At 39.2% G+C, this 21,037-nt stretch overlaps 4 protein-coding genes across 7 annotated transcripts; 2 read left to right on the forward strand and 2 right to left on the reverse strand.

The window, feature by feature from the left end:
* Positions 1–98: 98 nt before the first annotated feature.
* Positions 99–3,635, reverse strand: LOC130558027 (nucleoporin SEH1-like). Its single transcript, XM_057340229.1, has 8 exons — positions 3,376–3,635; positions 2,970–3,020; positions 2,667–2,813; positions 2,160–2,371; positions 1,825–1,923; positions 1,599–1,739; positions 1,305–1,462; positions 99–1,190 (listed from the first exon to the last, which is right to left on the reverse strand). Exons 1-8 carry the CDS (start codon positions 3,484–3,486, stop codon positions 1,057–1,059), a joined length of 1,053 nt encoding a protein of 350 aa, XP_057196212.1. The 5' UTR covers positions 3,487–3,635; the 3' UTR covers positions 99–1,056.
* Positions 3,636–3,835: 200 nt separating this feature from the next.
* LOC130558551 (sperm acrosome membrane-associated protein 4-like) lies at positions 3,836–4,893 on the reverse strand. Its single transcript, XM_057341014.1, has 3 exons — positions 4,755–4,893; positions 4,414–4,524; positions 3,836–4,328 (listed from the first exon to the last, which is right to left on the reverse strand). Exons 1-3 carry the CDS (start codon positions 4,807–4,809, stop codon positions 4,114–4,116), a joined length of 381 nt encoding a protein of 126 aa, XP_057196997.1. The 5' UTR covers positions 4,810–4,893; the 3' UTR covers positions 3,836–4,113.
* A 349-nt stretch (positions 4,894–5,242) lies between these two features.
* ptpn2a (protein tyrosine phosphatase non-receptor type 2a) lies at positions 5,243–12,742 on the forward strand. 2 transcript variants are annotated; one of them, XM_057341109.1, is made up of 9 exons: positions 5,243–5,514; positions 6,606–6,696; positions 6,879–6,979; positions 7,271–7,369; positions 7,582–7,719; positions 9,204–9,413; positions 11,222–11,383; positions 11,664–11,848; positions 11,960–12,742. In XM_057341109.1, exons 1-9 carry the CDS (start codon positions 5,458–5,460, stop codon positions 12,150–12,152), a joined length of 1,236 nt encoding a protein of 411 aa, XP_057197092.1. In that variant the 5' UTR covers positions 5,243–5,457; the 3' UTR covers positions 12,153–12,742. The 2 variants fall into 2 exon arrangements, with proteins under 2 accessions (XP_057197092.1, XP_057197093.1); XM_057341110.1 differs by lacking the exon at positions 7,271–7,369.
* A 984-nt stretch (positions 12,743–13,726) lies between these two features.
* cep76 (centrosomal protein 76) lies at positions 13,727–20,051 on the forward strand. Of its 3 annotated transcripts, none has more exons than XM_057341071.1 (12): positions 13,727–14,008; positions 14,317–14,486; positions 14,574–14,670; positions 14,779–15,003; positions 16,365–16,550; positions 16,947–17,044; positions 17,195–17,323; positions 17,843–18,052; positions 18,402–18,568; positions 18,708–19,041; positions 19,280–19,497; positions 19,662–20,051. In XM_057341071.1, exons 2-12 carry the CDS (start codon positions 14,328–14,330, stop codon positions 19,798–19,800), a joined length of 1,962 nt encoding a protein of 653 aa, XP_057197054.1. In that variant the 5' UTR covers positions 13,727–14,008; positions 14,317–14,327; the 3' UTR covers positions 19,801–20,051. The 3 variants fall into 3 exon arrangements, with proteins under 3 accessions (XP_057197054.1, XP_057197052.1, XP_057197053.1); XM_057341069.1 differs by having other exon boundaries at positions 13,728–14,008; positions 14,328–14,486; XM_057341070.1 differs by having other exon boundaries at positions 13,728–14,008; positions 14,328–14,486; positions 17,864–18,052.
* Positions 20,052–21,037: the final 986 nt, after the last annotated feature.

Below are 21,037 nucleotides of genomic sequence, written 5' to 3' on the forward strand. Positions count from 1 at the left end.
TCATCAGAACTGTACTTGATTGTATAGAGCTCTTATAATAAAACAATGATAGTTAAAAATTATATATAAATGTATATATTTTTATAACACAACGGGAAAGATATTGCGAAATGTACAACAGGAGATATACAGTCTCTACAGCAGATCCACAGAACAGCTGAGAGTGAGAGCAGCTGTTTACTAAACTTCACTGCACTGTCCCAGACTTGACATGGACGAGCTGCTTCTGAAGGGATCATATAGCAAATCATAATATCATATAGCATATACTATAAAGTGACCCAATGGGACAAAAACGTGGATAAATGCAGACGTGGGTTAATTTAATATACACTACAGCAGTTGATACACTTCCCTTTACACAGTAGTGAATAGATTGCATAACATTTGAGTATCTACAATTTAATTGAAGGCACTACCATCTTTATTACTAGGCAAAAGCCATTAAGCAGCAAGATTATGACAAATATAGCATCAGTAACCCAGCAAAGAGAACTACTCATAGTCTCACAAGTCAAAGACAAAATCCAGTTTGTAAAACATATGCAATACTGCCTAAGGATAATTTCTGAAGTATACCATCCATAATACAACAAAACAATAATATGTTAATATAACAGCAGGATTCTACATATCTTCCCAAATTTTACAGGCGTTGATTCTTGGATGTATAAAAATAGCACTTGAAAGAACTTCAGTTCAACAGTGGGGAAAGATACTATGCAATTTGCATTCATAAACTGAAAAAACAATGAGAAACATCACCCTCAAAAGAATTGTGTTTAAATCATTGATTGAACACAATAAGCTCCCATTAAACACATTAATTTATTACATTTTGAAACAGCCTTATGCCCACAACAAAAGAAAGTATAGTCAACAGAAACATAAGGCAAAGTTTATAACAGTTTTCCAGTGGTCCAATGTTAAGTGTTTGTCTCTCTGCATACCCAGCAAGCACAATCAGTTGGTCCCCATAATTGTGATATCCTAAGATGCAGTGCACCACATGTCCCCAATATGGACCTTAGACCAGTCCAGTTAGTAGTAAAGGATCTATCTTCCAGTAGCTGTGTTGAAAGCACTCTGTGCAGAAGTGCTAAGAGCAGCAGGCTGATTAGACGTCCCAAACACTCGACTACCATCTCCCTTTAGAATACCGGTGCATTTCCAATTGTCCATGTAGTTTGCTGGAAAAGAGTAAAAAAAAAGACTCATTTACAGCACTGGCAGTTATTAAGTATTAGTTAAGTAAATTTCACCACAAAATTATCTTGTACTGGTACTGGCATTTCATCTCTCACCTTTCCAGAGTCTCACACACCCATCATCACCAGAGGAAGCCAGGATCGTACTAGTAATGTTCCAACTCACACGCCACACCTGAGAGTTATGACTGTCAAACTGGGCCAGCACCTGCACCTCAAATTTAGTAAGAGCAGCAGAGGAGCTTTCTGCCTTTCTGTCAGTCAAAAAGAGCCACACAGATGGTTTTTAAAAAGGCTCAGGACCCTTATGATAACCAGACAACACTCATTGTTAATGAAAAAGGATCTAAAGCATTATTTTAACACAATAATCAGCATCATTTCACTCACCTAAGAGGAACTAATTTAAAGATGCGCACATCTTTGGTGGCAACAGCAAGCACGTGAAAAGACCGTCCCAGGTTCGGAGCAAACGCAACATCATGGACAGCATCAGTAACTGTCACCAGTGTCTCAGCTTTGGCATATTTCCTAGAACCAGAAAAAAGCACTGTCAATTACACAAATAACTCAAAATATGCTTAATCTTATAAGATCAAGTGAAATCAAAACAAACCTTGTTATTTCATTATATTCATATATCTGAACTTTGCCACCATATGTCACGTTGCTTTCATCACTACCTACAGCGATCATAGGTGCGTGAGCCCGAGAACTGTAAAGACAATAAAAAGGAAGTTTTTATTTTGATGCTTTTAAAAAAGGAACAAGTGTACATTCACAGAGCCTTAAGAGAAACAAGGGACTTAAAAGAAACAAATGTAAGCTCCGTCACCTCATTTCAAACTCAGTTCTCCTAAATGTATCTTTTAAAACATTACACGGTAGACTACAGTTAAAATGATACAATAAAGAATGTCCAAATTTTAGGGAGATAGGGTTTAATTTCACCTGGAAGGGTTCCAGGAGATGCAGGAGCAAGGGAATTTAGAAGAGATCTCATGCTGCAGGGACCATTGGCTGAGATTCATCACATCAGGGGCCTCGTAGATTCGTACAACCCCATCTGCAGAACACGTTGTCAGCATCAAGCCCATGTGCTTCGGTGCAAACTTCACATCAGTCACAGATGTGCGACTGTCCACAAGTGTGGTTCTCTTTATCTGGGTTGACAAAATATTGCAGTCTTAAAGTAACACGCTGACTATGTTTTAGAACATAATACTAACACACTGACACTGCTTACTGTACAGTAAACAGAATGCCTTCTATTAATTAAAAAGCACGTGTAATAGGAAAACACAATATGCAGTGATGAATGTTAGTAGGCTACATTATCACACAATCTCTCATGCTGCATAAATACAGCAAGTGGCATGTCCAAACTCAGATGTGACTCTTTTTTTACACTAGACAATTTGAGAATCAAGATATTTAAACTAGAGATCATGCTCTTACCCAGTGGCTTTGTCCGCGATGTTTGTCATTGGACTCTCCAACAATTTCCTCCCATACTATTGCAGTACGGTCAAAAGAGCAAGATGCCAACACCTGTCCAAACTCTGGATGAGCCCATGTCACTCTCCAAACCGAGCCACTGTGAGTCTACAAAACATACATCTCTTTTTAACATCCCTATAATCAATACCGCGAACATACACTAACCCTGTAAATGTAACCATGTCAGATGAATTTAAGAATGCAACACATTTAAATGACTTTAGTGTTTAAAATAAGCATTGATTTTACAACAAAACTTACTTTCCAGCTAGCTGTGCAGTTCCATTCTCCATTATCAGCCTTGTCCCACACCTTAGAGGAGATAAAAACAAAATCCACAAATCACACCACTGAAACCAAATGTAAAGCTTACTTCCAACTTGTGGCAACTAAGTAAACAATTTAATGCAATGTAAAAAAGACATTGTACACTTGGCATTCAACCACACTTAAGAATAAAATTACCATGGTTTTATTATAGAAATTTTAGTAACAGTTTTTTATGGCGGATTGTTTACTATTAACAGTTTAAATATAAAAATATCATAGTTAGACTGTAACTGTAGGGGAGCTGTGCTAAATTTGTGGTTACTGTAGAAAAACAATGGATAATTGTCGTAAAAGCACATACAAACTCTTGCAGAACAGACAAATGAGAGCTCGTTACCTTAATGCTTTGGTCGCTGGAACACGTAGCCATTCTCCGCCCATGAAAATCGTAGGAAACATCGTGGATCAGATCTTTGTGATCTGCTGCGATGCTACGCGCGACAAACATCGTTCAAGGAATTTAATTATTGTTCCTGCTAATGTCACACGGGAAGCCAGAAAGTACTCGTTTACTGTTCCATCACAGTCTTTCAAACGAAAGGTTGCAAGCGCTCCAATCACGTTGAACTTGTAAAGCACGTGGCAGAAAGCAGGCGTGTTCGAATACTCGCGACCACGAGCAAGCAAAACGATTGATGTACCGCGAGAGTCGGGTCCGGTGATTTGATGTCATAGGACGATCTGTCTGCGAAGTAATGCATGAAGCATCCGCAGCCTATCAAAACATTGCATAGCGCATGCGCACATTTGTTTTAACGTCCTCTAGTGGAAGCAGTCACGATTGCACAAAATGGATATTTTAAATTTCACAATAATTTATTTGATTTATTGAACACAGACCCAAATGGGACGACTACAGCTTAAACTTTAGATGTACTTTTGAATTATGGGCTAAATGTACCACCGTAACATCTAACCCTCTGAACTAATACAAAAGTCATCTAGCTAGAAAAAAGCAAAGCTCCAGTGATTAAGTGATGAACAATATAAATGAACAATAAGTGGACAAAACAAACGTAGCATTAGTTAACCCATGTAGCATATTAAAATTGGGGTATTGACGTAAATATACACATCAAAATAAACCAATCATCTGAGCAATTATAAGTACGGTAAGCGAAAGAGAAGCGAGGGAAAATTGGAGTGCTGAGCCTGCGTTGCAAAAGTCATCATCACAGCAGCTCTTCTTCATGCTGTATAAAGACTTATTGGACAGAAACTCAACAACTGTCGTCCTGTTGCACTCCTCAGTCACAAGACAACCCATCACCTTTATATCCAAGACTCCGGCTATAAAAGCATCAAAAAAACAGCATGAGAACTGAGAAAAGTGTTGGTCAAGAATCTTAAAAAAAAAAAAAAAAAGTTAACCTACCTGCTTTACCAATCCCTACATAACACATCTCATCATCACTGCAGTTTGTCTTCGTAGTATAGCACAGATTCCAGAATCCAAGATCACATCTAAAACACTCAAGCGTGTGCCCTGTAAGAGATCAATTGTGAATGCATATTATCATAATATGCAAATGCTATCAAAAGAGCCACGCGTAACGGGGCACGCAGAGAGAACTTTAACCACATAAACAATGTTTAAAACGTAACAGATGTGCGTTAACCAAATACATTCAACATTGTAAAATACATTTAAAATTCTGTATAACAAAATTTTTATAAATCAACCATAGGGTACCTCTTGTAGAGGAAATACCTCACCTGAGCACCAAAACAAAGACAACATCGCACAGGTAATCAAAAAATATCCTTTCATGATTAAATTGGTTTTAAAAATAGCAGTAGTGGATGCAAGCTCTTGTGACTATGATTTATACCATCAAGCAACAGACAGCCTAATCATGTATGACAATGGATAGTTTGCATAATGCATCGTAAAGTGTGAGGGGGATAAAGGCATTATCTTATTAGTCATTCATAAGAGGCAGCTGTTCAGCTCGTGCAGCAACGACATGCACGTTCACAAAATAATGAAATAATGAGCCTTTGTCACGCAAAATCCAACAAACAAAACGTGTTGTCAATATAACGTGACTTCTGACATGTATGTACTCTTCAACGGGCCACGTTTAAAACAAGTTTAAAGAGAAAACCACTTTAGACACGGGTTATTATTCCTGGAAGTAATACATTTACTCGTGATGTCACGTTGGGCTTTCGCAGACAGAGGGCGCAGTTTCTCGCTCTTACAGACACACGGAAGTATCTGATGGGGGTGCTGAAAGTGCTCGTAATTTTATCCTCTTTCATGAGGGTTAACATCGCACCGCACCGTTCCTCTCGCCGTTTTTACGGAATCATGACAACCTTTGACGATGGAATAGTGACTTCCCGTTTGATTTCAGGCGACGTTTAATTCAACCATCTCCAGTTTGAGTAATCTGGCTCACCCCGCTTTGAAAAAATGGATCAGGAGTTTGAGAACATCGATTCATCTGGACAGTGGCAAAACCTTTATAACGTAAGTCGTATTTGAACACTAGCATCTAAACCTTTGTTCCGAACGCGAACACTTCTGCCACCTGCTATATATATATATATATATATATATCTCAGTAGCTTTGCAAATTACCGTTACATATGGCTAATAGAAGCTAATAGTCCTAGTGAAGTATTCGGCCCATGATGAGAGCATATAGGCAATTCAGTTCTGCGTTACTGCGCATGCGTGTAATACCGAGAAATGCGGTGCACATGAATTTAACGTCTGCAGATATATTTGAAATAGGCTCACTATGAGAATCATTTGAGTTTGATAAACCAGCACGTGATGAAAGCAATTTCACATACGTTTTTATATAAATCGTTTGATATATTGTTGAGTTTTGTAACCTATCAACACAGAAATCCCAACCTATTATTGCAGTGAACCAAGCAGCCAATTGCCATGTGTCAAAATAACTTGTTTACATTGAGTAATTGCCAGCAAAGTGCATGAGTGGCCATGTCACTGTGCGGTGCATTAGAGCAGCGCACCCAGGGCTTCCTGTGATCACGTGGGCTGTGTCTCAAAATCCAGTAAGCCTCCAGTAAGACAGCATGCTTGACAACCGTAAGCGCGTGCAGTAATTTTGGATGTTAAGTGCACGTAAGAAGTCGGTTGGTTATGATGTTTGAAGTGATATATGATGTTTTGAATGTTATGAGCTGCCACCGCAATCGCGTGTAAGGCCTAAAATGCTGTCTAGGTAGGCTGCGTAATAGGCTTTGAGCCACAGCCATGCACTGATATGGTTTCTGAGAACTGACGATTACTTCCCAAGAACTGAAGAACCGAGACTGTTAGTTCTTTATAACTCAGCTAGATAGCCCCACATGCCCAACCGCTTCATTCAGATGGACATATTTTATTTTCATCGTTTTATACTTTTATTCATTTGTATCATCCCAATCCATAAAAGCACCCTCTGCCCTAACCCTCTGTTACATATAATGTACTGTATACTGGCGGTGCAGTTTGATGACCATGAACGTATATTGTAAAACAGATGGGGTGTTTTTTGGCTCTGAGATTTTCACACCGATGTTTGTTATTATGTAACCTCTTTCTAGGAAATCCGTAACCAGTCTCAGGAGTGTCCCTACAAAGTGGCCAAGTTCCCAGAAAACCGCAATAGGAATAGATATAGAGACGTCAGTCCCTGTAAGTTCCTTTCAGGCGAGCTCCAGTTTGCTGAACCATTTTTAACAATGTTTGACTAATTTTGTCCAAACAATGCATTTTATTACAATTATTTTTTGCCTAAGCTTGATTCGTTTTGATTTACACCTAAGTATATGTATCTGCCTCATCTCACCCTTGATGACCTGCATTGTTGTGTTAAGATGATCACAGTCGGGTGAGATTAGAAAATTCAGAGAATGACTACATAAATGCGAGCCTTATTACCATGGAGAAGGCCCAGAGAAGGTACATACTGACACAGGTATGTCAGTAATGGAAAAGTAAGCTCACTGTTTGAAATTAGCCGACTTGCATTCTTGTCTAAACATATTTGCATGCACAAATATTATTTACACTTTATTAATGCTTTTATTGATTTGCTAATTGTATGAAACCACAGGTTTGTTTAGGTGGCTTAGGCTTTTGTTGAACCAATACAAATGCCTAATCACTGTATTTTTATGTAGCCTACATTGGTTTTGCATAGACTAGCTTGTTGAAATAGTCTTATATGTTCAGCCAGGTAATTGTGGGTATTTTTCCCTTGCTGCAGGGCCCCTTGAGAAACACTTGTGGTCACTTTTGGCTAATGATTTGGGAACAGCGCTCCAAAGCAGTTATCATGCTTAACAGAGTTATAGAGAAAGGCTTGGTGGGTGAACAGATTACTCTAAATATCTGTTATTTTCTGCACTCGTTTATGTTTTGCTCTTATTTTCTAGTTTGTGAAACATTTGGCAGTAATGCATTTGTTTTTTTTTTCTGTGGCTTTTTCTAAAAACATAATTTAAAATTAAATGATTGTAGGTCACCAAGGGTTAGTTTTATTGTGTTTTATTGCTGTTTTTTGCCTGTTTTGAACAGGAGAAGTGCGCACAGTACTGGCCATCAGAGGAGGAGGGGGATATGGATTTCAGTGACACTGAGTTTGTGGTGTTTCTGGTATCGGAGGATGTTGAACCGAATTACACAATAAGAGTACTAGAACTTCAAAATAGCAAGGTGTGAATGCAAGTTGTCTTGCCTTTGAATGAGAATTCTAAGTAGTCGTGTTTAGACATCTGTTGTAGGAATGCATTCTCTACAAAAAATACTTCAGATTTAGGCAACTTTCACAATGTCTGCGTTTAGGATTGACAATCAGTTTAAAGTGATAGTTCACTCCAAAATAAAAATTGTGTCATCATTTACTTACCCTCTTGTCATTTCAAACCTGTATGACTTTCTTTCTTTCTTCCGCAGAACACAAAAGAAGATATTTTGACGAAAGTTGTTAACAGCCCCATTCACTTGCATTGGTTTTGTGTCCATACAATAGAAGTGAATGGGTGCCACTGCTGTTTGGTTACCAACTTTCTTCAAAATAGCTTTTGTGTTTTGCAAAAGAAAGTAAGCCATACAGGTTTAAAATGACAAGAGGTTAAGTAAATGATTACAGAATTTAAAATTTTGGGTGTACTATCACTTGAAGTCTTAAATTATCTTGTTCACACCGCAGCTTACAATTGCATCTGGAACACTGTCTGTCTGTATGAACAAAGCAACCAAAGTTAAGCCTGTTTTCTTGTCACACAGGATGCTTTTAACTATAGTGACCGATGTAAATGTGACAAATGGTATCTTCTATAGAAAGATGCAGATTGTGCAGTTGTTTGGTGCCGAAAGATTCACATTTCGTGTTTTTTGCGTGCGGAAGTTCATTATTTTAAATGTAGACGCGTAGCAGGTGCACGCAAATAGTGAGCGACGTGTATGTCCCAAATCATAGTATGTTGAAAATAGTATTCCAAAGATTCCCAGATGGTCTACTACTTCCGGTAGAAATTTGAAGTGCAGACTGATGCACACTCTAACGGCTGATATTACCCACAACTCGCCTCGAGTAGGAGGAGTTTAGTGACGCTCCACTGCATTAATAAATTATATAACTGATGCGTCGCTAAATTAACTAATTTAAGTATACAGTAAACATTACATACGAAATAATGAATGAATAAATACCTTAATGGAAAGAAGACAGTTATTGGCAACAATGTTGTCTAGGCAACTACGGCCACTTCCGCTTCCTGTTAGTATGTCCCAGTGTGTGCAATCTCTTTTGCCATGCACTCAAAAGTACCTACTATTCCAACACAAAAATAGTACCTACTATTAGGGCTAGTAAAAGTAGGTGAATTGAAATTCAGGGAGAGTGACATGTGACGTGGCAGGCAACAAGCTGTCAAGTACAGTTCAGTTTACACAGCAGGTTTTACCGTAAATGCGATTGTGAGTCCCTGAAATTTACAGATTTAATTTCAATTATAGAATGCGGTTGTCACATAAATAACTTAAACTGTGTGTGTCAAAACAGTCATACTAAGCACTGACAGCCGTATTTTGTTGCGGTGTAAATGTGGCATTAGTCACTGTTATTTAAACTGGGCTGTAAAGCAAGCGTGAATATTACAATATGTTGTTGTAAACTTTGTTTCAAATCTGTTCAGACAGGAGAAAGCAGACAGATCTACCATTTTCATTACACAACGTGGCCTGATTTTGGTGTACCGGAATCCCCAGCATCATTCCTCAACTTCCTTTTCAAGGTTCGAGAGTCCGGCTCTTTGGGGCCAGAGAACGGGCCTGCTGTGATCCACTGTAGTGCAGGAATAGGGCGATCAGGGACGTTCTCATTGGTAGACACCTGCCTTGTCTTGGTGAGACTGCATTATTGCAAAATATTTATTAAGCTTCATTTCAGTGTAAATGATCATCAGTGTATTAATTCTCGTAGATCTATGTTTAAGAATTGTATATTATATTGTAAGTATACTGTACAGACGTGCTCAAATTTGTTGGTACCCTTACAGCTCATTGAAATAGTGCTTCATTCCTCCTGAAGAGTGATGAAATTAAAAGCTATTGTATCATGTATACTTGCATGCCTTTGGTATGTCATAGAATAAAGCAAAGAAGCTGTGGAAAGAGATGAATTATTGCTTATTCTACAAAGGTATTCTAAAATGGCCTGGACACATTTGTTGGTACCCCTTAGAAAAGATAATACATAATTGGATTATAGTGATATTTCAAACTAATTAGCAAAGGATAGAGTTGTCTGAGGAGCTCAGAAAGAAAATAATAGACAAGCATGGTAAAGGTAAAGGCTACAAGACCATCTCCAAGCAGCTCGATGTTCCTGTGACAACAGTTGCAAATATTATTAAGAAGTTTAAGGCCCATGGAATTTTAGACAATCTCCCTGGGTGTGGCTGCAAGAGGAAAATCGACCCCAGATTGAACAAAAGGATGGTGCGAATGGTAGAAAAAGAACCAAGGATAACTGCCAAAGAGATACAAGCTGAACCCCAAGGTGAAGGTACGTCAGTTTCTGATCGCACCATCCGTCGCTTTTTGAGCAAAAGTGGGCTCCGTGGATGAAGACCCAGGAGGAAAGAAAAACATAAAAAAGCCAGACTGGAATTTGCTAAAATTCTTATTGACAAGCCACAATCCTTCTGGGAGAATGTCTTTTGGACAGATGAGTCAAAACTGGAGCTTTTTGGCAAGTCACATCAGCTCTATGTTCACAGACGAAAAAAATCAAGCACAGGGTGCCTTGAATCTGTGCAAGGCACAATGAAATCTCAAGACTATCAAGGCATTCTGGAGCGAAATGTAATGCCCAGTGTCAGAAAGCTCTGTCTGTCGCAGGTCATGGGTCCTCTAACAGGATAATGACCCAAAACACACAGCTAAAATCACCCAAGAATGGATAACAACAAAACATTGGTCTATTCTGAAGTGGCCTTCTATGAGTCCAGATCTGAATCCTATGGAACATTTATGGAAAGAGCTGAAACTTGCAGTCTGGAGAAGGCACCCATCAAACCTGAGACAGCTGGAGCAGTTTGCTCAGGAAGAGTGGGCCAGACTACCTGTTAACAGGTGCAGAAGTCTCTTTGAGAGCTACAGAAAACGTTTGCTTGCAGTGATTGCCTCTAAAGGTTGTGCAACAAAATATTAGGTTAGGGGTCCCATCATTTTTGTCCATGACATTTTCATTTGTTTTATTATTTACAATATTATGTTGCAAAAAAATCAAAGTCTGATTTCTATTAAGGGGCTGTGTCCACCGAGGCGTTTACGCCTGTGGCCGATGTGTTTTTTCAATTGTTTTCAACGGAAACGCCGCGCTTTTAAAAAAAGCCATCAGTTGACATTTTTTTCCGTGCTCAGCGCATGGGTTTTTCCCATGAGTTGAAAAATGCTCAACTTTGGGCAGAACGCTGCGCTTGCAGTGGGCGTTTTCAGCCGAGCTCCTGCCGTTTTCAGCCGCTTAAATGCGCCTCGGCGGACACAGCTCCTAAATATGGAATAAACAATGGTGGATGCCAATTACTTTAGTCAGTTTCAAGTTATTTCAGAGAAAATTGTGCATTCTTCATCTTTTGTGGAGGGGTACCAACAAATTTGAGCACGTCTGTAGGGAAACTGACTTTTTAAAGTCCTTTTTTATTTATAGATCGACAACTGGAAAGACCCTGCCTCTGTGGACATACAGAATGTTTTGTTAGATATGAGAGCGTATCGAATGGGCCTTATTCAAACTCCAGATCAGCTTCGATTTTCATACATGGCAGTTATTGAGGGAACAAAGAGAATTCTGGGAGACGCTGCTTTACAGGTAAAGAACAGATGGAATATTTCAGATGGAACTTCGCCAATGTTTTAATTGTATTGCATTACCCCTAAAAAGAGTAGTGTTTTATATGTTCCTGTGGTGATACTGGTGGAATATCGCATCTCAGCCAATCAGATATGTGCGTGTATATGTATATGTGCATGTGTGTGTATATATATATATATATATATATCTGTTATTGGATGGCTAAAGTTTGATTTGCTTTGGTTTTGTGCTTTGTATTGTCATTTATAAAAATATCTCTATTCTTTTCCATTGAAAGCAAAAGCTGTCAAAAGAACGACAGGAGTCAAATGCTGACTTGGGTTCATCTCATCCGAGTCCCAACATGAGTCAAGACAAACTGAATGGACAGTCTGACTTGTGTACAGAGCCTCAGGATCTAGGAAGAGGCGAGAGGATACGGTCACCAAAAGAAGAGCATCTTGCAGATTTGAAAACAGGGAGGTAAGCATTTCATTTGTTTTTCTATGTGTAGTTCTGTTAAACGTTGTTGTGACAACAGAATTGAATGCTATGAGAAGGACAAAACCTGTGTGTTGTTTTTATTCAATCCAGCCTACGCAAGAGAAACCGTGAGGAGCGGATAGCTACCACAGCACAGAAGGTGCAGCAAATGAAGTTGAAACTGAGTGATTCAGAGAAGAAGAAAGAGGACTGGCTTTTCTGGAGACCCATTCTTCTAAATGTTGGTGCTGGTGCAGCTTTAGCACTGGGACTATGCATGTGCTGGGCTTTTTTGTCCCAGTAAGGCCATTTTGCCACACAGATTCCTCTTGTCTTTTTTTCCAGGGACCCAAATTATGGTACTTATACAAGTAGGTGCTTGGATGTTTCTAGATAGGGGACATGTAATATTGTGTTTACAAGCATTTATACTCGGACATTATACTACACGATTTATTGAATGTTTGTGTAATATGTGGTTATTACAGTGTAACACGCTGTAGTTACTTTGTAACTACTGTGGTAATTCCATCTTGGTTCCAGTTTTCAAAGCCTAACAATGTACTGTACAAAATTTTGTCTCCGTTTATCTGCAAAAGCAATGTTAAATAGACACATTATTCCCAGCAAGGTCACCAGTCCGTTTAAGTCATGCTTTGGCCTTCAGGCTTTGCTGTTTCAGCATGGCTATTCATAGGGTGATTCAGTTGTTTCAGTAGGTAAGAACCCAGAGAGTTTTCATTATGGTCTTTACATGCACATCTCAGGATCCTCTAGTAATAAACTGACTGTAGACACAGCCAAATGTAATAAGTGGTCTGGTTTCCACTTTGAAAAATGTACATAGTAAACTCTTTCACTAAACAAGAAACATTGCATTCTTTGTGTGTTTCTCTGAGTTATTTGTGCCCATGAAGTGATATCTCTCTTTTGATCGACACATGTAGGGAAAAATGATGTGACTGCAAAAAACAAAAAATCCAGACGATGAGAGATTGCACATGGTGCATGTATACAGTTCGATTTCCCACACCATTTCAGTGTCCGCCCAGTTGTGTTCAGCTTTCAGAGGATAGATGCAGAACTAACCCAGGCAAAGTCTCTAAGGATAAAAGTTTGTTTCCCATTACCTCACACTGTAGGATTTCATTGTGGGTTTAATGCCAATTACTTAGCAGAATCAATGTGGGTCAAATTAGATGTCTCTTTCTGCCATGGTTCCAGGAATTGATCCAATATTTCCAGAAGTGGCTAATGGTGGAGTGGTAATTTCATTCCGTCTCTAAGTGACCACCGGGAAAGACCGATCCATTTTCCTCTCAGCAGTCTGTTGTACAGAGTACGGGAAAATGTCTTATTGGATCCAAGCACAAGCACTGCTTAAGTGACGACCTTTTATTAGCCAATAAGTGGGTTTTATTTTCAGATAAAGGAAATCTTTCCCAACATTGCAGACCCTTGGGCTTTATGACGTTTTTACTTTGAGGACATTTAATGAAATTGATTTATGCTGACACGTTGTATTGGATCAGGCTGTGAGATCTGTTTTAGATGTTATTTATAAAAAAGCAAGTGAAATCACCCTTTCTGAAATTTGATGTCTGCGTGACCGACAAACTGGAACACTAACAGTCTGTAACAATTTCTGATGCTGTACAGAAAACTACAAGTTCCAGATTTCTTACTCGCGTGACGTAATTTCCCGAGGCTATATAAACGCCCTGCCTGAATTAATCAGGGGAGTTGAATATTTTATGAAATGTTGATTTGCATACCGTTTTAATGCACGTGAGCTTAACCGTTTGTTAATTGTAACGCAATCCATTTTCATTTTTAACCTCCATTTTTTTCCCCTCAAACGTCAATGACAATACACAGGCACACTACCGGGCACACTCCCGCTTGCTTTTCCGCCAGGATTTAAAATGTCAGTTGCAAGAGGCGTTGACAAAAAAAACCCCGAGTAGAGCAACATAATTAGTCCAACGAATATGTTTAATCGAGGTATTTGACGCTTATGCTTTAAATGAGGAAATGCGGCATAGTCACGACTGTTAGATTAAACTCGTTACGAACGTTACACACTCGTTTTGAAACATGTCCCTGCCACCAGAAAAGGCATCTGAATTAAAACAAATTATTCACGATCATCTAATCAAGGTAAGCCATGAAGTATTTTTTTCCTGGTAAATCATGAATTGGTTAAGTCACATGCAAAACTTTAAACATCATACAATGGACGCGTTAACGTTTCGCGTCAAACATTTGAACTGTTGTCATTGATTTCCTGATTTTACTATAGTTTTATAGCACTAAATAATTGTGCATATATATAAGAAATGAAGGTTCTTTAAAATGAGGTTTGTTTTTGAGTTATAAATAAAGCTTTCCTATCTGCATTGATTAAGTCCCTTCTGAAAACAGCGTCTATCAAATGCATGAATATAAATTCATTCAATATAAATAAGTGTGTTTGCAGATGGATATCCATGGCAAAATTCGTGATGTTTTAGCGGAGACAGTGAGAGGTGATGGGCACCATGGACAGCACGTTCTCTCTGAGGAGGATTTCATGCATGCTCTCCAGCGGAGGGGAATCGTGGATGATGTGATGAAAGATCTAAGTTTTACAAATGTGGTATGATTAACATGTTTCATTGCACTTAATCTCACAGCATGCACAGCGAATGGGAACAAGTAATGGTAAATGCAATCTCTTTACTAGTTGGCTTCTCATCCAGATGTGTATCAAACTGAAGCTGACACTGTGAACAAATCTGCAACTCATTTTGTGGACAAGAATATTGCACAGTTGAAGCCAAGTAAGTGCTTTTTAAATACAAATGTCCATTTACAAGAGAACTAAGTAAATAAGTGCAGAATTACGTTTCTTTGGATGAACTGTCCCTCTAAATTATCATTTTTTCCAGCCATCATCAGCCCACTGAGGAGACATCTCTACCTCCAAGTTCTGGGTGGTAAGGCCTTCCTGGAGCACCTGCAGGAGCCAGAGCCTTTACCTGGACAGGTGTGCTCTACCTTCACCCTTCATCTACACTTCCGTAACCAGCGTTTCCGCTCCAAACCGGTCCCGTGTGCTTGTGAACCAGACATACAGGAGGGCTTTCTTCTGGAAGTACATAGAGATGGACCAGGTATCTCATATTATATATATATACACTCACCTAAAGGATTATTAGGAACACCATACTAATACGGTGTTTGACCCCCTTTCGCCTTCAGAACTGCCTTAATTCTACGTGGCATTGATTCAACAAGGTGCTGAAAGCATTCTTTAGAAATGTTGGCCCATATTGATAGGATAGCATCTTGCAGTTGATGGAGATTTGTGGGATGCACATCCAGGGCACGAAGCTCCCGTTCCACCACATCCCAAAGATGTTCTATCGGGTTGAGATCTGGTGACTGTGGGGGCCATTCTAGTACAGTGAACTCATTGTCATGTTCAAGAAACCAATTTGAAATGATTCGAGCTTTGTGACATGGTGCATTATCCTGCTGGAAGTAGCCATTAGAGGATGGGTACATGGTGGTCATAAAGGGATGGACATGGTCAGAAACAATGCTCAGGTAGGCCGTGGCATTTAAACGATGCCCAATTGGCACTAAGGGGCCTAAAGTGTGCCAAGAAAACATCCCCCACACCATTACACCACCACCACCAGCCTGCACAGTGGTAACAAGGCATGATGGATCCATGTTCTCATTCTGTTTACGCCAAATTCTGACTCTACCATTTGAATGTCTCAACAGAAATCGAGACTCATCAGACCAGGCAACATTTTTCCAGTCTTCAACTGTCCAATTTTGGTGAGCTCGTGCAAATTGTAGCCTCTTTTTCCTATTTGTAGTGGAGATGAGTGGTACCCGGTGGGGTCTTCTGCTGTTGTAGCCCATCTGCCTCAAGGTTGTGCGTGTTGTGGCTTCACAAATGCTTTGCTGCATACCTCGGTTGTAACGAGTGGTTATTTCAGTCAAAGTTGCTCTTCTATCAGCTTGAATCAGTCGGCCCATTCTCCTCTGACCTCTAGCATCAACAAGGCATTTTCGCCCACAGGACTGCCGCATACTGGATGTTTTTCCCTTTTCACACCATTCTTTGTAAACCCTAGAAATGGTTGTGCGTGAAAATCCCAGTAACTGAGCAGATTGTGAAATACTCAGACCGGCCCGTCTGGCACCAACAACCATGCCACGCTCAAAATTGCTTAAATCACCTTTCTTTCCCATTCTGACATTCAGTTTGGAGTTCAGGAGATTGTCTTGACCAGGACCACACCCCTAAATGCATTGAAGCAACTGCCATGTGATTGGTTGATTAGATAATTGCATTAATGAGAAATTGAACAGGTGTTCCTAATAATCCTTTAGGTGAGTGTATATACAGTATATATATATATATATATATATATATACAGAACACAGACTAGCAACCTACAGTATAATATTTTCAGCGACCTTTGATGTGTAACTTCTGGGTTGTGTCGTGGAACAGGAGATGCTGGCAAAATGGCAGACGCTACCACCATGTTGTCCATCTGTGATCCAGTGCATATGGTGCTGATCAAAACAGACACATCTGGAGACACCACACTTGTTTCTTCTTATTTTCTCGACTGGCGGACAGTTCTCGGTGCTCCCAATGGAAAAACCAATGTGTCAGTGGAACTGCTGGGAGTGGGTAAGCAAAAGTTCAAATTAAAAGGAAAGGGAATTACCAAAAAGATTCTGTTATCATTCATTCACCCACATGTTGTTCAAAACCTTTATATGACTTAATATTCCGTGGAACACAAACAAAAGATATTTTGAAAATGTCTCTCGTTCTTTAAAATATCTTCTTTTGTGTTCTGCAGAAAAAAGAAAGACATTCAGGTTTGGAATGACATGGGAGTGAGTAAATGATGAAAAAATATATATTTTTGGGTGAACTGTCCCATTAAGAGACACAGTAGAAGCATCAATGTTCCATGTTATGTTTATCATAGTAAAAATATGGCTCAGATCCTTTAAACATTTTCACTCCTTAGTGTCTATTATTCTGTGATATGTGTTTGTGCACACGTTTTTTCCTCAGGTAGTGAATGTAAAGTCCCTGCTGGTGTTTTAAATCTCAAGTTGGAATTGTATCCTCCCCTTACTGAGACCCTGAGCCCTGATGTCATCACCACCCAGGTGAAGCATTATAATTCAGTTTATTAAGAAATAGGACACAAGGAAAAGTGGCGTTGTCCTGAATACCCAATCTCAAGAAGTATAAATGAACTACTGCATTTTAGTCACCGTTTTTATGAAGAAACGAATTAGCTGCCTTAATTTTTCCAGCAATCTCTAGAAAGACAGAGAACAGCAGAAAAGGAGAGACTGTTTCTGGTATATGCAAAACAATGGTGGCAAGAGTTTTTGGAGATTCGACCCTCACATCAGTCCAAACTGGTGAAGATTTTTGCACAGGTGACTTTATTGTGTATTTCTGAGAAGCATCCGGTATTGTACTTCTGTAGATGTAGATAAGAGTGACTATTGTTGTTGTCATTTAAAGGGACAGTTCACCCAAAAATGGAAATTCTGTCATGAATTACCATGAAGTTCTTCCAAACCGGTATAAATTTCTTTATTTGGTTGAACAGAATAGTGTTAGCAACTGATATTTCTGGGACATCATTGACTACCAAAGTAGGAAAAATAATTGTATTTTTTTGTTCTGTTGAACACAAAAGATAATGTTTTGAAGAATTTAGAAAAGAAAACCGTTCTGGCGCACCTTTGACAACCATTTAAATTTTTTCTACTATGGTAGTCAATGGTGCTCCAGAAATCTCAGTTGCTAACATTTTTCTAAATATTTTTCTTTGTGTTCAACAGAACAAAGAAATTCGTACAGGTTTGGAACAACTTGAGGTCGATTAATTAATGACATTATTTTCATTTTTGGGTGGACTATCCGTTTGTGATTCATGCTTGTGCTAACAGTATTTGGTGTGTGTCGTGAAGGATGAAAATGGCGTAAACCGACCCGTGTGTTCGTACGTGCGTGTATTGCGTGCTGGCAGGTTGCTTGAGAGTCCTCGGCAGGGTGCACGGTTTGTCAGTTTGTTGGCTCAGGAGAAAGCACCTGTCGTTGGGGGAGGAGTCAGGCAGGAGCAGTGGTGCTCTATGATGGCTTTCCTCTGCAGGAACAAGGCAAGACATCCTGTCAAAACTCAATTACAATTGTTTGGATTTCTCAACTGGTGCAGAATGTTGGTAGCAATGCCAAAGTCATGGGTTAAAATGGGTAAAAAAGTGCAATGTGCCAAATATTTTTAGCCAACACAACTGATGCTTTCTGATCCCTAATTAGTGTTTGGCACAGATATTGTTTTTCATACTGCAAATAAGAAAAGTCACAAACATGAGATGTTTTCCAACGAAACGATTCTTGACATGATAAGCGAATGACAAGAATGTAATCTAATTCATACAAGAGTATAAAAATTTGACAAGACAAAGAAATGTACAGAGTGGTGAAAGTCAAATTGTTTGTTGCCAGGGTGACTGCGAGGATCATGCCACACTGCTCTGTAGTTTACTGTTGGGATTTGGACTGGATGCTTATGTATGTGTGGGCACCAAAACCAAGAACATCCCACACACCTGGGTCATGACCTGCGGCACAGATGGTTCCGTCACCTTTTGGGAAAGTTTCACCGCACACAGGTAAAGATTCATATATTCATATTTGTATTATTCATAAAGAGTTTCATTAACTGGAGTTTACCTAAAAATGTAGGGGACATGAGGGTGAATAAATGAGAACTGACTTTTTATCCCTTTAACCCCATGTTTTCTGTATCAGATATGTCCATCGTCCAGTAGACCCAGATGCTCCTCCCATGGTCCCCCAGCCAAAACCTACCTACCCTTACCGGACAATCGGCTGTGTCTTCAATCACAAGATGTTCATGGCGAACTGCCAGCCATCAGATGCTGTAGAACTGTGTGTGTTTGACTTCGCAGACGGCTCTCGCTGGAAGGCCATGAGTGAGGAGGCCATTCGGTCTGTGTGTGTGCCCGGCAGCACCTCCTCTCTCCCCCCAACTCCTCCCATCTGCTCTCCTTCTGTGCTGCCTAATGAGGCCAGCAACCAACTTGAGCTGGAGATGCGCTACCTACTAGCCGAGCATAGGAAGGTAACACACAGGAACCAGAAACCATTTACTCAAAAAGAACATAGTTCTCGACTAAAAGTAGCATTTTACTATTCAGTCAAACGGTGAATTTGCAGTATTTAATATCAGGGTGCTGTTAAACTCCAAAATGACTTTTTTGGTGACTTTTACCACAGATACGTTAGACTACACTCTTGCCCGTTTCACATTTGTGTGAATAACTAAATGTGATGTTTATTGTGTGTGTGTGTATGTGTAGGATCTGGGTCTGGCTACAGTCTGGGATGATCATCTGTCGTACCTGCTGTCAGCCGCGCTGTGCGCATATGAACTGGAGCGCTGTACCGGTGTGTCTTGTGGAAACGAGGAGTTCCAGGATGCTGTGAGGAGGGCGGTGCCTGATGGTCACACTTTTAAAGGCTTTCCTATTCACTTCCTGCACCGGAACGCACGCAGGGCTTTCGCTACCTGCCTCAGGTACCTTTAAACATTTACAGTCATATTGTTATGATGTCAATTCAAAGAGAGTTAACCCCCCTCCAAATCATAGGTTAGTAAAGTCACATGATAACTTGTTCAACCTCTACTTGCTCAATGTTATTTTAAAATCTACTACCTTGTTTTCTTATCGTATCATTTAGGTCACCGTTCTGTGAAGAGATTGTTTGCTGTCGAGGAGATCATGTGCGCCTGGCGGTGAGGGTTCGAGTGTTTGCTTATCCAGAGTCAGCCTGTGCTGTCTGGATCATGTTTGCATGCAAGTACAGATCAGTGCTGTGACAGAACAGAAGAATCAGTTATCTCAGGTTTCCAGACTCTCTGAGAGTCAACCCCCTCCTCAATATCTCTGCAGGTTTAGGGTATTATTATAGAGTTTGGTTTTACATGTACAGTTTGACATTTATTACATCTACTCTGAAATCTGCAATACAGTCTTGACTGTACAATCTTCATGTAAAGAATGCGTGTGTGTTTTTGATTACTTGTATTTATTATGGATGTATTTTTGTAAATAAATCACTAATACAATATGCACATTTGTCCTTTGGGCTATTTATCTTTTTATACTGGGTATTCCCAGTATGAATGATTGATAAACAACTGTATTTGTATTACCAAACAAAACTTTACTGCTCGTCAATTCATGTTAACTGTTGGTTCATGTTAACCACACGAATTATCTAATGTTAAGACCTTTTTTTTAAAGTGCCATCTTTTGTAAAGTAGCAACTTTTTTATATAACAAATCAATTATGTTGCAAATAAATGTTTTAAATGAAAGAATAATCCTCTTTATTTATATTTTACCATATTTTTGTATACAGATCCAGGTATTTTTTAACAAATATTGTTGCTTGGTGTGTGAGGCTCTGGCCATTAGCTGGTGTAATATGGTTTAGGCAATAAGGTGAAAAATTATGTAGACCGAATATTTTTAAAGTTGTACTTCGACCAGTAGATGGCAGCATGCTATAAGAAATAAAACGTTAAACCTACAGAACAAATACTTTGATTCCCCTAAGACCAGATCGGATGCATGGGCTGGTCCAATATCTTCCGTTTAGTGTTTGGTTATAATATAACAATTTAGTTTCTTTAATTCATATTTTATTGTATATTAATTGTATTAAATTATTTTAAAACTACTCGACGGTTCTTTGCGAAGGTCTACCGGAAGTTAAGAACACAAGGCGATTAAGTACAAATTAAAAGTAAATTAAGTGAAAAGCTTCAAATTATTTTAAAATCGCCTATTTAAAATCGTCTGTGATTTAAAGTTAGATGTTCACCGTTATATCCCCTGCTGTCCTTTTAATCCTTCATCTTGTAATGTTTTACATGTAATTTTACTACTGTCCTCCAGATGGAGACGAAATACAACAAAAGAGTTATGGAGCATGGCGGGTAAATGAATTACCAATTAATGGATATTAATTCAAATTTGATAGTTCAAATAACTGCATTACGAGCTGCATTTTTGTTGGAGGCCTTGTATGTGTTTACGATCATGCCATAT

This window comes from Triplophysa rosa, linkage group LG8 (genome assembly GCF_024868665.1).
Source record: "Triplophysa rosa linkage group LG8, Trosa_1v2, whole genome shotgun sequence".
Taxonomy (NCBI): domain Eukaryota; kingdom Metazoa; phylum Chordata; class Actinopteri; order Cypriniformes; family Nemacheilidae; genus Triplophysa; species Triplophysa rosa.

What these genes read in the sequence shown, in the direction of transcription:
- LOC130558027 (XM_057340229.1), bottom strand. Translation starts at nt 3,486, where the DNA reads ATGTTTGTCGCGCGTAGCATCGCAGCAGATCACAAAGATCTGATCCAC. An exon ending in ATCTCCTGGAACCCTTCCAG is followed by an intron (nt 1,924 to 2,159) that starts GTGAAATTAAAC and finishes TTGTCTTTACAG; the next exon opens with TTCTCGGGCTCACGCACCTA. An exon ending in TTTAAATTAGTTCCTCTTAG is followed by an intron (nt 1,463 to 1,598) that starts GTGAGTGAAATG and finishes TTTGACTGACAG; the next exon opens with AAAGGCAGAAAGCTCCTCTG.
- LOC130558551 (XM_057341014.1), bottom strand. Translation starts at nt 4,809, where the DNA reads ATGAAAGGATATTTTTTGATTACCTGTGCGATGTTGTCTTTGTTTTGG. An exon ending in GTCTTTGTTTTGGTGCTCAG is followed by an intron (nt 4,525 to 4,754) that starts GTGAGGTATTTC and finishes GATCTCTTACAG; the next exon opens with GGCACACGCTTGAGTGTTTT. An exon ending in TGTAGGGATTGGTAAAGCAG is followed by an intron (nt 4,329 to 4,413) that starts GTAGGTTAACTT and finishes ATGCTTTTATAG; the next exon opens with CCGGAGTCTTGGATATAAAG.
- cep76 (XM_057341069.1), top strand. Translation starts at nt 13,946, where the DNA reads ATGTCCCTGCCACCAGAAAAGGCATCTGAATTAAAACAAATTATTCAC. An exon ending in AGTACATAGAGATGGACCAG is followed by an intron (nt 15,004 to 16,364) that starts GTATCTCATATT and finishes GTCGTGGAACAG; the next exon opens with GAGATGCTGGCAAAATGGCA. An exon ending in CTTTCCTCTGCAGGAACAAG is followed by an intron (nt 18,053 to 18,401) that starts GCAAGACATCCT and finishes GTTTGTTGCCAG; the next exon opens with GGTGACTGCGAGGATCATGC.
- ptpn2a (XM_057341109.1), top strand. Translation starts at nt 5,458, where the DNA reads ATGGATCAGGAGTTTGAGAACATCGATTCATCTGGACAGTGGCAAAAC. An exon ending in TAGAACTTCAAAATAGCAAG is followed by an intron (nt 7,720 to 9,203) that starts GTGTGAATGCAA and finishes AAATCTGTTCAG; the next exon opens with ACAGGAGAAAGCAGACAGAT. An exon ending in TAGACACCTGCCTTGTCTTG is followed by an intron (nt 9,414 to 11,221) that starts GTGAGACTGCAT and finishes TTTTATTTATAG; the next exon opens with ATCGACAACTGGAAAGACCC.